Source organism: Myotis nattereri, assembly GCF_964212035.1.
Source record: "Myotis nattereri genome assembly, chromosome: 15".
Taxonomy (NCBI): Eukaryota; Metazoa; Chordata; class Mammalia; order Chiroptera; family Vespertilionidae; genus Myotis; species Myotis nattereri.
The window spans coordinates 13075394-13090941 of NC_138090.1; the positions used below are offsets into that span (position 1 = coordinate 13075394).

Consider the following 15548-nt stretch of genomic DNA (forward strand, 5'->3'; position numbering starts at 1 on the left):
TCCGCAAAAGCATAAAAAAGTTTATTGGAGCATCATGGCCGGTGGGAGGGTATTGCTGAGTCGTGGGGGGAGTGGCCGATCCCGCCGGCCCTACGGGCTCCTCAAGTCGGCAAGGGTCGAGGTGTTGCATAGAGAGTCGGGCCAGCCGCTCCTCCTCGGCCTCTCGGCCCAGCTAAGCCAGGCAGGCCTCCGGGCTGCCCCGCGCCCTGGGCTCGCCACTGCTCGGGCTCACGAAAACGGCAGGCACACGGGCCTGCAGCTCCAGCCCTGGCTCTCGGCCCCCGTCTCCGGGAGCGGCCAGAGCGGCGCTGCCCAGGCGCGTCTGAGCCACGGGAATCTCGTCCATGGACTCCGCTGACGCCGAGTGATAGGCGCCTGCAGGGCCAGCGACGAGCACCGGGCTAGCGGCCCGAGAATCCGACGACGAGCTGGAGCGGTGGCCCGGGACCGGGGGCCCTGCGGGGTGGAGGGAACTGTGAGACTAGGGGCTGTTACTGGCTCGGGCCCCTACCGTTCCTTCCCTCGGAGCTCCCGGTGCAGGATCCAGTCAGGAAGGGCCCTCACCCGGCTTCCTCTTTTTCTGCAGAGACAGAAGGGAGGCTGAGTGCCCCTTCCCCAGGTCCCCATCGCCAAAAGAGGCAGAGGAGTGAGGCAGGGTAGTGGCTTCTTTCCCATCCCTTTCCACCGGGGCAGGGGGCCAAGCACAGTACCCCCTACCTGGGGCCGGATCCTGGGGGGCAAAGCCAGAGTCTCTGGAGAGGAGGGTAGTGGAGGCTCCACTTGGCCACTGGTGACAGGGAACCCGGAGAGACTGAGGGGGAGCAGGAGGGTGAGCTCTGGGTGTGAATGATCCCTCAAATCCCAGCCAGTTGGAGGTCTCATATAAGCCTCCCTTCCCAGCAGACAACAGATGGGCATTGATCTGTCCTTGCCTTGGCCTTGGCCTACCCCCTTTCTCCCACCTGAGATGGCCCTGCCATGCCAATGGGAGATGTCCAGCTGGCACATGTCCCTATTGCACTCACTTGGCACTCACTGCAGCAGGCCTGACCTGGCCAGGGGGCTCTGGGCGCACATGGCTGAAGGTCCGCATGTAGAACTCCATCTCCTGGGGAAGGTGGTGGTCAGGGAGGCTGGACAGCCTGGTGTAGACCCAGAGCCTTCTAGGTCCTGAGCCCAGCCAGTCCTGGACACAACATTCCTGCACCCTCAACCCGCCAGGCCTCTGTGAGAGGCCTCAGTACAGATGTCTGCTATTCTCCTCCAGGACTGCCAGCTATGCTGGAAAAACCTCTCTGCAGGACAAGGCATGAAACACCCATTTCTGGACCTTACCCCAATCCCACAGACCTCCTCACTTCATCTAGACCAGAGGTTCTCAACCTGTGGGTCGCGACCCCTTTGGGGGTCGAACGACCCTTTCACAGGGGTCGCCTAAGACCATCGGAAAACACATATATAATTACATATTGTTTTTGTGATTAATCACTATGCTTTCATTATGTTCAATTTGTAACAATGAAATTGGGGGTCACCACAACATGAGGAACTGTATTAAAGGGTCGCGGCATTAGGAAGGTTGAGAACCACTGCTCTAGACAAACTCTGCTTCCTTCAGGAAGCTCCCCCAGCCTCATGAGTCCAATGCATCGGTCTAGAGCTGCTCTGGACAAGGTGGGTGGTGGGGAAGAGGTGCTTAGATATGTCCTCTCCTGCTCCCAGTCCCTCCCAAGACTCCAGGCTCTGAATTGATTCCCCCCCCCCACCCCCACCCCAGCTGAGACACTGGGTAGCCGACTGTTCATAGGCCAGGTGGGCACCCAAGGTTTTGTGCATGGCTCCACAGCTCGGCAGAGCTGAATCCTGAGTACCAACCATAATCTCAGCTGCTGGGGAATGCTCTGTTTCCCCACCCCTAATCAGAAAGGGAAGGCAATGGGTAGTGGAAAAAACAGCACTGCAACCCCATCCAGGACCAGGCTTATGAGTGAATTCTGTGTCTTGTTAGTAGCTGATCCTAACAGCGACCCTGGAGTTGCAGACCCAACCCCTGAAAGCGAAGGGGCCTGAGGTCAGAATGTTGCAGGAGTGGCCTAGGCCTGCACCCCAGCACGCAGGACGCGCTCCAGCTACGCCTACGAGGATTGCAGGTAAGGAAACAAAAGCTAGGAACGAGCCAGCTCGAGAAGACCTTGTGCCAAAGATGTGGGGTGGGGCCTCGTCCTTGTCCTGGCCCCGCCCCACAGAGGGGGGGGGGCGGGGGAGGGCACCCGGACAGCTGTCGCGCGCTCTGCAGCTGTTTCCATGGAGACCCAGGCGTCCTGACTAATGCAGAGACGACAGTGTAACAGCAAACGCGGTCTCTAAAACAAGCCTATGTTTGGGGGCAACGGCTCCAGAGTGGGGCCCCTCCCGCATTCCTGCTCTGGGTGGGGGTGGGGAGGCTGCCTGGGGCACTGGCAGATTTAGGGGACAGAACTTAGCCGGCCACAGGCTGGCTGCACAAATGTAGAGATTGACACCTTAGGCAAGCCCTGTCCAACCTCTGCCCAGGCTGACCCTTTGGGCAGGAGTGTCGGGGTGCCAGCCTAAGCAGAAGAGCCCTGGGAAGAGGCAAGGGTTCTGAGGCCAGTCACAAGGACTGGGACCTCAAGGAAACCTCCCTCCACATCTTTCCTCTTCCCCACTGTGGACCTCGCACCCCTACAAGGCCCAGCAGAGAGGGCCAAAGCCCACCCTGGGGTCCCTGGGCTCCACAAGGGTTGGGCAGAGGACTCTGGCAGTAGCAGAGGATGGTCCCAGAAGCCCGAGGGGCCAGGAGCTAGGCCCTAGCCAGCTGGGCAAGTCTGAGAGTGTCACCAGAGTATCCCCAACTCAAATCCTCCTCCCCTCACCACAGCTGTCCCTCAGAGATCTTCAACATTTGCACATTCCTGAATGGTACTGTGGAACCTTTCAGCCTCTGCTCTGTCTTCTGCACACCCCTCCTCCCACTGGGAAGCCTCCCTCAGGTCATTTGCAGATGATATTATATGTCCTTGCTGCTGGCACACCTGGCCTCCAAGCCTAGGTAGGCAGTGACTACTGTGCAGGGGCCCAGAGCCCTGGGGCCTGGATATCCTGGGGCCAGCCCTGCCTCATGGGCACTGCTGTGCAGCCAGAGCCTCAGACGCCTCTGTGAAGTGGAGGATGAAGCCCACTCCTCAGAATGGCTGCCACTGTGCCCACATGGCACCAGTGCCCAACACCAGGGCAGGTACACAGTAGTGTGACAGGAGGCTCCCCATTAACAGCCAGCACTCTCCCAGACCTGGCAGCCTGGCCCACCCCTGGCAATGAGAACAGGAGAGGCGGGTCCCAAGCCCTCTCCCAACCCGCCCACCAGCCTGTGTTTGTGTCCAGTTGCCATGAGGACTTGGGATCCAGGGCTCAGCCTTCCCAGCAAGGGCCTGCCTGGGCCCCCTGCCTTCCCAGTCCCTGGGGGCTCTGAGGATCCCCCCTCCCCTCAGCTGCTGACCTCAGGAAACCATGGGGCATGGGAAAGGGGATCGGCTGGTCAGCAGCTGGGCTGGCCAGGCCGTAACTTGGGCTGGAGGGTTCCTGCTTCAGAGTGTAGAGACCTTAACTCTTCCCAGACCCAGCTTCTGTTTAACCTTTCTTGGCCTCAATATGCTCATCTGCAACATGGATGTGGCAACATTACCTGCCTTGTGGGTTTTTTAAGGATTAAATAGGGTAATGGGTATGAGGGCTCAGGTGGAGGTAACCGGTGACCACCTCTCTTCCCCCACAGCCCCACAAGGAGCAGGTCACCCCGTAAGGCAGATGCCCTACTGTGTAGAAAGAACCTGGACCTGCTGTGGGCAGCTGTCAGCACCCGGGTGCTCCGGCTGGGTAAGGGCCCAGAGCTCAGAAAGACTCAGGGCTGGGACGGGGAGCAAGGCCTCTGATCTGCCAATCTGCCCCTTCTAGGCTCGCACGTTCCAGACCCTCCAGCGCACATGGGTTCAGGGGAATGCAGGGCTCCGCACTGAGCCCACACTTAAGCAAGCAGGCATGTGCTCAATACAGGCTTGGCTTCAACCCTGTTGCCCAGCACCCCTACCCCAGCTGCTGTTCCAGACCTGCTTCCCTTTGCCCTTTCTTATCATTGGCTGCTATCTGCACAGCCCACCACCCCTTCCGCACCCAGGCCCCATCTCCCACCCCCTCAGCCCTCGGGGCCACTTCTATACCTGAATGGGTCGCATCTTGGGGGGACATGAGTCGAGCTGCCTGTCAGCCCCCTTTGCCTCCTGTGGCGGACGATGCTGCACGATGTACTCATAGGTGGTGAGCTTGTGCCACACTGTGGGGGTTAGGGGAGGGCTCAGTGCAAAAGAAAGGGGACCCTGGCGTTCTGAAGGTGAGGGAGGATACCCTGTCCCAGGCTGAAACCACTGTCCCCATATCCACTAGACCATGGAGTGAAACCAGGCCACCACATCCAGCCAGAGGGAAGGGGCATGGCTTCTGGGCGCTACAGCCCAACGGATACCTCCCTGTAGCCCAGGGACCCCTATGTCCTGCAAGGCAGGTGTGGGGGGCGGGAGGGGGCACTTACTGAGATAAATGTGGAAGCAGAGCAGGTGGCCGAGCAGGGCTGTGGAGAGCAGGCCCAGAAGGATGAGTAGGGCGGCCAGGGCCAGGATAGCAGGAGCCTGGGTTTCCACAGGGGCAGCAGGCAGGAAAACGAACCACACATCTGTGTGATTCTTCAGGACTGCAAGGCACAGACTGGGCTGTGACCAGTGACCAGACAGGCCCGGGGCTGAGGGTGGGAGCAGGCCTGGAGCCCAGTCTGACCTTCAAAGTGGTAGTTGGTACGCAGCCGCATGGGATTGACAAAGAACTCCACGAAGACATAAGTGGCGACCAGCACGAGGAGCAGGACACCCAGTAAAGCAGATGCCACACTGTGTAGAAAGAGCCTGGGCCCAGCCGTGGGCAGCTGTCAGCACCCGGGTGCTCCAGCTGGGTAAGGGCCCAGAGCTCAGAAGGACTTGGGTTGGGATTGGGAGCAAGGCCTCTGATCCTACAGCCCCAACTTCTCATGAAGCCAAAGGCCTTAGGGCAAAGGCGAAGACGGGAGGGGGGGGGGCACCCCTTCAGGTCCACACTTTTCTATGGTCCAGCAGAGGGAAGACCCCAGCCTACCCTCAGCAGTCCCAGGAGGCAGCCATCAGGAGCACACACACATGCACACCAGCGCCCAGCTCCAAGTACCCCCAGCCCCCCTTGCAGTCTCAATGTCCGACTCACACTCAGACCCGCGCATCCCCAGGCATCCCTGCAGCCAGGGTCCTCTCACCGGTAGTTCCTTTCTCCCACACAGTTGTTGAGCCACTTGCAGTGGTGGTCGAAGCCGCACACGCACTTGTTGCAGGCACTGCAGTGCTTGGAGCGAGCGCTCCTGCGGGGGGGGGGGGGGGCACAGTGCGGTCAGACCGCTGGCTGGTCCTCCCGCCGCGGCAGGGCCTGGCTGGAGCGACGGGAGTCCGCGACGGGCCAGAGCGCTTGGCCTGGAGCTGGAGGAGCTCAGCGCCGGGGAGCGCGCGCGCCCTCTGGCGGCACTGCGGGGCCGGGCACCCAGAAGAGGCAGCGTTTCTGAAGATCTGGGGACCCAAGGCCGGAGGAAGGAAGGGTAGGGCGGTATTACTTTGCTCCACTCAGGGAGTGGACACCGGGTGACGGGGGTGTGAAACAGAAATGGGGCTTCCGTTCCAAGCAAGGACCCCTGCACTGAACCAGGAGACAAAGCAGGTGAAGGGCCGGGAAGCAAAACAGGGCCAGGCTGTCAGGCCCAGGGCCTACCCTGCTCTTCCCAACAGCTCCGTTTTTTTGAGTGCCTGTTTCTGTGCCAACCTGTGGGAATTATACTGGCATTCTTCCAGAAAACCCCAGCTTGTCTGGGCTCATCCAAAGGGAACCAAAAGAAGAGGAACAAGATGACATCTGGATGAACTCGGGCAGTTCACAGATGAGGTGAGGCCACTTAGGAATGTGAGTCTCCCAGTCCCAGAGAGGGACTGGGGAAGCCCAAAGGAGTGCAGAAGAGTGGGGAGCACTCCCCCAGACTGGACAGAGCCCTGGAATGGGCAGCAACTGCCAGGGCACCCATTGAGGAACAACACACTGCCTGGTGCCTAGTGGACGAAAGGGTGGTCTGTGCCCAAGTCCTCAGCACCCTAGCACCATGGCCTCTCTCGGCCCTGTGGACAGACCCCCTTCCAACAGGCTTCCTGAGTCTTCAGGTTGGAAGGGTAGAGCTGGCCTTGGACCACAGCCCCATGCCTAATCCTCCACCTGAGGCTGGAAGCTCTAGGAGGGTGGGGAGGGATCTAGGGAAGCCGTCTGGACCAGCCAAGGCATGGGCTACGCACATTCTGACTCATCTCCCCTCTAGCAGTGTGACCTGGAGTAAGTCGCTTGGCCTCTCTGGGCCTGAGTCCTCATGGGCAAACAAGGATCACAGGATCTGCTCGGGGACTAGGCCAGTTGGTGGTGAATGTGGCTCTGCTGCCCAGCAGCCACACAACCTCAGGCAAGCCTCCTAGCCTTTCTGAGCTCTGGGCTCTCCCCCGTGGAGACAGATGCTGCCCACCCTGCAGGGTGGTTGTTCCAAGCACTTGGCAACAGTGAGTCTCAAGTGTTAACTCCCCTCCCTGTCCCTATCTGGGAATGCTTGTGAGATTGGGGTGGGGGGTGGCTGGTAGAGTTAGTCATTAGAAATGTTTGTGGGTTTGGGTTGTGCCAAATGTTTCCTACATTTACTGTTGGAAATGCTATTCCTCATCTTCTGTTTCCAATTACCTTTTCTTCACCTTCTCTTTCACCCAATTCTCTGTCATTCCATCAAGATTCTTGACTGTAAAACACGTGTGTCATCAGGGTGACTATAAAGCCCTGGGCATGTCCCTCTCTGCCTTGAGCTCCCACGACAGCTCCCCAGGCACACTCATCGCCCGCCCACACTCTGTCCGCACGCACTCACACATCCACGTCGCACAGATTGCAGTGCAGGTCTTCAATGACATGTGCGTGTTGGCTTCGGTTGAAGATGGGCAAGGGCCCTGCATAGCTCTTGTCCCTCACGTTGGCATCTGCTGGGTCGATGGAGACAGCAGTCAGGTGCACCACGAGGTGGCCAGCAAAGATGGCGCCCATGCACTGGCCCAGCAGGTTAAAGGCTCACTCCACACTCTGCCAGCTGAGACCCCACCCCTGCTTCCTGTGGCCAGAGTACTGGTCCCCACCTCCAGACAGCTCCCTCCCAGAGACTCGGCCTGTGCCCGCCCTACCTCCAGGTCCCTAGAACTGCCTTGTCAGACCCCTCCAGGCTACCCAGGCCCGGATGGAAGAGGGAGCCGCCATCTGGGAACACAAGTGAGCACTGCCTGCTGCTGCCCAGGGGCCCCAACACAAGGCCATGCACACACAGGGCTGCGGCCTCACTGTTCCAAGCCTGGTGCAGGCCCTGGCTGGTCTAACCTCCAATTCTAATCTGGTTTCAGATTCTAAATGATGAAGTGAGACTGAAAGAGACCATCCTCTTAGGTCGAGGGACCTAAAATATAAGTTCTAAGCTTGTTTGTCTTGCTTTCATAGGAAGTCTTCTCTGAGAAGGAAAAAGCGATGCTCTCTTCAGTAGCCGGCCAGACAGAGTCACTTGCGATGGGGCCCATCCCCACCACCTCCCGGTCCTGGAGTTCAAGTATTTGAAACCCTGGGGCTGAGGATCTAGGATATTCTGATGCATTCAGGGCCTGACCAGAGACATCATCTCTAGTTCCTGGAGCTGAAACACAGCTCTTCCAGGACATATCTGCTCAGTGGTTGTACCAAATTCTGGAGATGAGTATGCTGACAACTTGATGCGAAGTCTAAATGTGTAAAAATTCCCTAATAGATTCCACACAGGCAGCCATCGCCCCTCCATTCATCCATACTCTTGCTGGCCAGGCAGACATCATCCCCCCATCATTCAGCTTCCATCCATCAGCTGTCCAACCTCCTTTCTCCCTTCCTCCTCTTCCTTCCAGCAGCCAAGTTTCCCTGCGTGTCTGCATGAGCCAGGCTCCACCCTACTGTGCCAGGCCGTAATTGAAAGAGACAACCCTGTGACCAATGAAAACCCTCCACAGCCTGGCTGTGGGTCAGGCCTTGGCACTTGCCTGGGTTATTCCATAGTCTCACGACACTGTTCCTCCTCTCCGGGTCCTCTTGACTCTGCCCTTCACTTGGTCTTAAAGTAGTTTTGAAGAGCTTAACCCTAAATCCTTGCTTGCTTAACCTCCTCCACTGGCTTTCAGGGGCCCTCAGACTAGAGTTTATTCTTCAGCTCAGCGCTAGGCCCTTATGCTCTGGCTCCTCTCAAACCTCTCTGGTATCACCGACCACTCCTCCTCAGCATTCCAGGCTCTCTTCAGACACACTGAATGTGGGCAAACATTTAGTTTCCTGCCTGCTCCAACACTTCTCCCGCCCCCACACCCTGGCTCATCCATTCATCTGTTTACTGAGGTCTTTCTCTATGCCAGGCACTGAGGAGTATGGCAGGAGCGAGACAGACACGGTCCCCCAGCTCCAAGGAGACTACAGTCTGGTAGGAAACAGAAATGTTAATCACATAAGGGGTTGACTGCCACGAAGAAAGTTCATGGGACAATGTGAGTTTGTGTGACCTCAACCAGCCTGAAGGGATCCAGAAAGCTCCCCTGAGAAGGGGCCGCCTCAGCTGAGACTGGCAGGTGATGTGAGGAGGAAAGGGAGCCTGGCTGGTTCCTGGGAGCAAGCAGAGTCCCAACCAGAGGGGTGGTTCCAGCTCAACTCATGGCTGCCATGCGAGAATGAGGGCCCATGTCCCCAAATTCTGGCTTTTCAAAAGGAACCAGAAATCTGGACGTTTTTTGGTGAGGTCTCTCATGTTTTAAATGTTGACAAGGAAATTATTTTTTTAAACCCACCTGCCAAAGGTCTGTTCATTTTGTGTGCTAATTATCCCTCAATTTAAAAAAAAGAAAAAGTCTGTAGGCCAAACTGGTTCATGGGCTGTCAGTTCTTGACTTCTGACTTAGCTGGGTGTTGGGGTGGAGAGAGGAGCAAGGGGCTTCCAGGCAGAGACCAGTGTCACAACAGAGAACAGAGCAGATGATGTAAGAGGAGGGTGGGAGGCAGCAGAGGCTAGAACACAGAGAGCCTTGAGTAGCCAGAACCTCATTCCTTAAGGCGGGAGAAGCCGTTAGAGCAGTGGTTCTCAACCTTCCTAATCCGCGACCCTTTAATACAGTTCCTCATGTTGTGGTGACCCCCAATTTCATTGTTACAAATTGAACATCATTAAAGCATAGTGATTAATCACAAAAACAATATGTAATTTTATATGTATTTTCCAATGGTCTTAGGCGACCCCTGTGAAAGGGTCGTTCGACTCCCAAAGGGGTCGCGACCCACAGGTTGAGAACCGCTGCATTAGAGGGTATTTAGCTGGGGAACAACTTTATCGTGTTTGTTTTTGGAAAGGGCACTGTGGCTGCAGCGACACACATGGACTGGTCTGAGTGAGAGTGTGTGTGGAGAGCCTGGTTTGGCAACAAAATGGTCCTCAGTTAAGAGAGGCAGATGGAGGTGGGGGGGAAAGAGGGTGATTCGGTGGCTATTTAGGAGGTAAAATGAACAGAACTTGATGACTGACTGGATACAGGTGATGAAGGGAAGGGAAGGGGTCAAGAGCAAATGGACTGGTTGGTCAGGTGCTGTGAAGAGGGGAGCTGTGAGCAGCAGGGGGGCGTCAGGGCCTGTGGCGATGTTGGTCTAGATCAGTGATGGCGAACCTATGACACGTGTGTCAGAGGTGACACACGAACTCATTTTTTTGGTTGATTTTTCTTTGTTAAATGGCATTTAAATATATAAAATAAATATCAAAAATATAAGTCTTTGTTTTACTATGGTTGCAAATATCAAAAAATTTCTATATGGGACACGGCACCAGAGCTAAGCTAGGGTTTTTCAAAATGCTGACACGCCGAGCTCAAAAGGTTCGCCATCACTGGTCTAGATGGCCCATCTCCCACATCCACAGCATGCTGGAGAGCCTCCATCCCATACTTGCCGCGGGATACTCCAGTCTACAAGGCTTCCCTCCAGCTGGAGGCTGAGCTCCCAGGGCTGGGGCCCTGTCTTGCTAATATTTGCAACCCTCGGTCCCAGCTAGATCCAGACCCCAGGTGGGTACTTGTTACACATTATCTCCCCCCCTCATTCCCCAGAGTCCTGAGGAAGCCTACAGAAGGGAGGTGGCTTTGAAGGAAGGAAGAACCATCTAGATCTGGTGGCTCTGTGAGCCTCTGCGTTGCCCAAAGCAATTAATGTGGAGAGGACAAAAGCCCCAAACCATCCCGGTGCCTCAGAGCTGGAGTGCCCTGAGCAGCTCTGTTGGTCTCACTAGGCACCAGCTGTGTGAGCTCAGGGAGTCACTCAATCTCGCTGAGCCCCAATTTCTTAGTGAAGTGGGAGGACTACCTCCAAATTATTATGAGGATCCAACAAGATAATCTACGGACAGGGATTGGCACAGGGCCTGGCACACAGAAGTGCTTAATAAGTGGTAGTTACTCTGTTTACTGTTAGTGTCCTGACTGCACTCACTGCAGACCACATGGCAGAAACCCAGGTAACCCTGAGTGAGGGGTGTGCCCATTCCAGATCATGAGGGGACTATTCCATGAAGCCTTCTAGTTAACAGCCCTAAGGCCTGTTGGTTGCTTCTGGAAAAGGCCAGTTTCCCACTTAGAGAGCTCATGACTATGCCCGGGGCCTAGTGAACCAGAAAGCCCCCCATGACACTGGTGGTGTCCGGGATGGCAACCTTCTCTAGAGTCCTTCTCCACACACTTGCCATTATCACTCACCAGCCCAGGGCTCTGTGCCTTCCCTTATGGCTAATGCCTTCTGGTGCTCCTTGTCCCCCCCTGGGAAGCAGGCAGAGGAGGAGGCTGAGAGCTGGAGCTGGCAGAAGCCCTTATGTAGCCCTTGAAGGGCTGAGCTGGGACCAAGCTCCACTGCTGACTCTATGTCCAAGGAGGCATAGAGTTCATCCCTGATAACCTTCTGCAGCTCACCCTAGCCCTCCTTCCCTGAAAGGCCCAAGGGATCACCGCCAGGAAGCGCACACACCAGGCACACACACAGGGCCCCCTCTGGACAGGAGCACACGGCCGCTGCTGCACTCCAACCTCAGCCTTGCAGCCACGGCCTCTGCTCCTGGGGTTGTGGCCAGAGCTGCTGCAGTCACACCACTAGGCCCTTGCAAGTTTGTGTTTGTCACTGTTCCCAGGAGCCTCCAGGGCATCTCTGATCCCTTCTCTCGTCAATCCAACCTCTCCCTAAAAGGGCATGATTTACAAAGTCAGTGAGCTCCTAAACCAGTGGCTCTCAACCTTCCTAATGCCGCGACCCTTTAATACAGTTCCACATGTTGTGGTGACCCCCAATTTCATTGTTACAAATTGAACATAATTAAAGCATAGTGATTAATCACAAAAACAATATGTAATTATATATGTGTTTTCCGATGGTCTTAGGCGACCCTTGTGAAAGGGTCGTTCAACCCCAAAGGGGTCGCGACCCACAGGTTGAGAACCGCTGTCCTAAACAGTCCTGGGACCGCATCATAATCTGTCCAAAATAAAACATTTTAAATGTACCAAAACCTTACTATGTAAAAGAATTCTACCATGACTCTTCTTGAAAAGTGAAAAATTCTTTCATAAGTGGAATAATTACTCTCTCATTTATCCCTTGTTGAGCTCTGGACACAATTAGCTTAAAGAGAGCTTTCGAGCGGTACCCTGGTTGAGAGGCTCCCTCTGGGGCCTTTATATGCCCAAAGGTACTTCAGGTCTGTCAGCTCACTGCATCAGGCAGAGGGGGCAGAGGGGGACTGGAGGGCAGGCAGGCAGGCAGCTGGTCTCTCCCAGGGAAGAGACGGGTCTCCCTGCGCTCTCTGAGGCTCTGGAGCCCAGCTTCAGGCCTCTGCCATGTCCTCCATCTACTGCCCCTACAAATCCATGAATCAGCCCCACATTTTCCCAAGGATACAGCATAGCCAGCAGGCACCCAGTGGTGAGGCAGGAGGGGAACAAGGACCCCAAAGCCGATCACTGCGAAGAAGAGGTACAGCAGCCAGGCCACAATCTGGAGCGGGTGAGGGGGCCAGCTCCACCCATTCCGGCGGGACCGCTGGCCCTGCAGCTCCGGGGAGGGTCCGCTGGCCTGTGCGGGTGCTGTCCACACACTCTTCTCAGGCGCTGTCTTGTTGGAGGGCTTGTTGCAGATGTTCATCTCCAGAGGGAGAAAGAGTAGAGAGAGCATTAGCCTGAGGAGGTCCAGGCTGGACCCAGAGCCCACGAATGCAGCCAGGTTTCAGCAGGGGGGAAGCAGGCTGGGGCACTAAGCCACCTCCCAGCTACTCTGCAGGGCAGCCGGCACCCTAGCATGATGAAGTCAGTGGGGGAGGCTGGTGTGGAGTGCTGGTCTCAAAGCCCCAGAGCCAGCTTTGGCCCTGGCCTTGGCCAGTACAAGGTAGGAGGGCCCAGGGTTTATTCAGGACAGTGTGGCTGCCTGTTACTCAAACTGTTCTGTCTCCACAGCCATCAGTGTTAAACCCAATAAGACATGTTCTCATCTGGGAACAATATCTGGCTGGGCCAGACCGATGAGAACACATGCCGATTCTGTTACGATTAGTCACCTCTGTCCTGTGGCCCAAATGCAAGTGTCAGAGAGGGGCCCTTACCGTTTGCTAAGGGAAACAGGAGCGGAGCTGTGGGAAGGGGGATCTAGCCTCTGGTCCTAGGTAAGCATGTACCCCCTTTCGGACTGGGGGAGGGCCTTGAACATTCTCCCCTGTGCCTCGGAAGCTGCCTGAGGCTTCTTGGCTGGGGAGGAGCCAGCCCACAAGAGGAGGAGGATTCCTCCTTGTTTCCCCCAGAAGAGTAAATGACCATGTTTCTCTAAGTAAAATCTGAGCCTGGTGCACTGAGAACAGACAAGTGGGCTGACCTGAGGGGGCTCAGGGAAGATGAGGGCTTTACCAGAGCCTGCCACCAGGTGGCAGCACTCCCCTATCCCGCCATCCTTGGGCCCAAGAGCTGGCCTAGGGGCCAAAGTCACCAGCCTGGCAGACAGGGTGGGCCTGTCCTAGCTTCTGGGCCGGAGGTGGAAACAGAGCCTGGGCAGGCAGCACCAGACTTGGGGAGACAGGCCAACTGGGAGCTCTTGGTGGGAAAGCAGGGCGTTGGGGACAAACCCTGGCAGCTGCACTTTCAGGAGTCCATGCCCGTGGGCCTTCCTCACTTCTCAGCCCAACAAAATCTTCCGTGACCTTTAGAGCCCACTGACAGCATCTCCTCCGCCAGGGGTACCCCAAGTCAGGGAGCTCATGCTTAGTCTTTACTAGGCAAGTTGCTGCCACTTGGAACACTCTGCCACCCTCCCCGTATCCATTTGCCCCTGTTACCCCAGCTTGCCCCAAGGACAGTAAATGTGTGTGACTCATTCACCTCTGCTCCCCACATCCCCTCCCCCAGTACCCAGAGCGTACCTTGTACATAGAAAGTGCTCAGTAAATGTTTGCTGACTTGAGAACATCTGAAATAAAAGGAAATGTGGGCATGGTAAATGGTGTGGAACCTGGTCCACCCAGAGCCATCTGTCCCACTCTGCCCCGCCTTCAATCTGTACAGCCACCAGGCACCCACAACTCCCCTGTTTTGCACAGGCACAGCGCACCCAAACCTGCCCGTACCCTCACCTGCCCTGCCCCAGCTGCCCCTGCCCACTGGCTATTACCCTGACTGCGGAACATTTGCACTTACTCACTCTGCCCTTCATCCCGCCCGAGACTCAGAGCCTCCTGGAAGCTAAGCCTGGCATATCTGAAGACAGCTCTGCGTAGCCTCACTCAAAGCTAAAGGATATGACCCTAGTTTTCTCCCAGGGACTCTAATGGAGTCCTCTGTCTCCAATAAGAAGCAGCAAAAGGTGAAAAAAGAGTTCCAGCTTTGGAGGAAACAGATCTAGGTTCGAGTCCTGGCTCTGCACTTACTAGCTGATTGGCCCGAGTTCCTTCATCTGAAAACGGGTTAGGGTTGCCTACCTAGGGCTGTGTATAGATCAGCGATACTGTAGGTAAACCTGACGTATGAATGCTCCCTAAATGATAGGCACCATAATTACCCTTAAAATAGCCCTCTGGGCAGGTCCACATCTCTCCAGACTGAGGCTACTACATCTGATATTCTAGGAGGTTTATGTCCAAAGTGATGGGGTTGGCTGACGTTGCTTTCTTATGTCAGTGGTCCCAAGGAACACAGTGTCATAAGAGCTGGGCCACTGGATCGCCATTGTAACTTCACCTTCCATCAGAAGTGACATCACTTTATTTTGGATGTCCCCAGAGGTAGCAAATCTTTGTCCTTGATTTTTGGAAACAGTCTATGGTCACCATGTCAAGCCCTGTGAATACAGTTTAGCTGGATGGTTCTGCTCAGGGTAGGGGGCAAATCCCTGTGGCTTGCACATCGCTTCTCCAGTGACATCATCACCAGGGCAATGACTTTGAAGGGAACCCATGAATTGGGATCCCTAAGTCCTGGCTTTCCTTTTGCCTCATCACATCATATATATATATATATATATATATATATATATATATATGTAGATTTTTAGAGAGAGAGGGGGAGGGATAGAGAGAGAGAAACATCAATGAGATGAGAGAGAAACATCGATGCCCCCACTGGGGATGGAGCCTGCAACCGGAACATGTGCCCTGACGGGGAACCTCTTAGTTCCTGGGTTGACACTCAACCTCTGAGCCACACCAGCCAGGCTGCCTCATCACATCTTAACAGCCCTACACCTTGAGGGCCTTTCTAAAGAAAGCAGCGGAGGCACACTGCTGACATGCCCCACTGCCCACAGTGGACTAGCAGTGGCTGCAGGCACCCCTAGCCCTGGTGCAGCCCAGATACCTGGTGGGGAAGGAGTCACCATCTGGGGCCAGAAGCCTATACAAACAGCCTTTGGGGTGGCTCTGACTCCAAACCAGGTACTCTGAACCCAGAGAGGTACCACTGATGGTAGTGCATGAGGGGACAGTGCTATGAGGTCGAAGTCCCTTGAAGCAGTGGCAGCATTCTAGAGTAGATGCCTCAGCTTGTCAGGAGACATGCCAGTTGGCCCAAGGCATAAGCTCTTAACTGATGATATTTTCCCTCGCAGAGTTGACCACATTCTTTTGGCCTAAAAAAAATGATTAAAAAGATTGGGAGGGCCTTGGCCTGTGTGGCTCAGTTGGTTGGAACGTCATCCCGTATACCAAAAGGTTACAGGTTCAATTCCTGGTCAGGGCACATACCTAGATTACAGGTTCATCCCCGGTCAGGACATGTACGGGAAGCAACCAATAAATGTTTCTCTCTCACATTGATGTTTCTCTTTCTTTC

The 15548-nt window shown here is 55.6% G+C and overlaps 1 protein-coding gene across 8 annotated transcripts in view; it reads right to left on the reverse strand.

Annotated features, from left to right (window-relative positions):
* ZDHHC1 (zDHHC palmitoyltransferase 1) overlaps positions 1 to 15548 on the reverse strand; it is a gene marked incomplete at its 5' end in the record, with an annotated part of 20150 nt that continues 4602 nt past the window's right edge. Inside the window, 11 exons of one of the 8 annotated variants that reach the window (XM_081108583.1) lie at positions 1 to 456; positions 565 to 580; positions 718 to 811; positions 1026 to 1108; positions 4236 to 4348; positions 4604 to 4762; positions 4846 to 4970; positions 5351 to 5452; positions 7034 to 7209; positions 12142 to 12384; positions 13646 to 13692. In XM_081108583.1, the coding sequence (XP_080964709.1) occupies positions 173 to 456; positions 565 to 580; positions 718 to 811; positions 1026 to 1108; positions 4236 to 4348; positions 4604 to 4762; positions 4846 to 4970; positions 5351 to 5452; positions 7034 to 7209; positions 12142 to 12384; positions 13646 to 13654 (1404 nt within the window). In that variant the 3' untranslated portion in view covers positions 1 to 172. Of the gene's footprint in view, positions 482 to 564; positions 581 to 705; positions 812 to 1025; positions 1109 to 4235; positions 4349 to 4603; positions 4763 to 4845; positions 4971 to 5350; positions 5453 to 7033; positions 7243 to 12141; positions 12415 to 13645; positions 13693 to 15548 lie in introns of those variants that run through there. The other 7 variants (XM_081108584.1, XM_081108581.1, XM_081108586.1 and 4 more) reach the window with 7 other exon arrangements.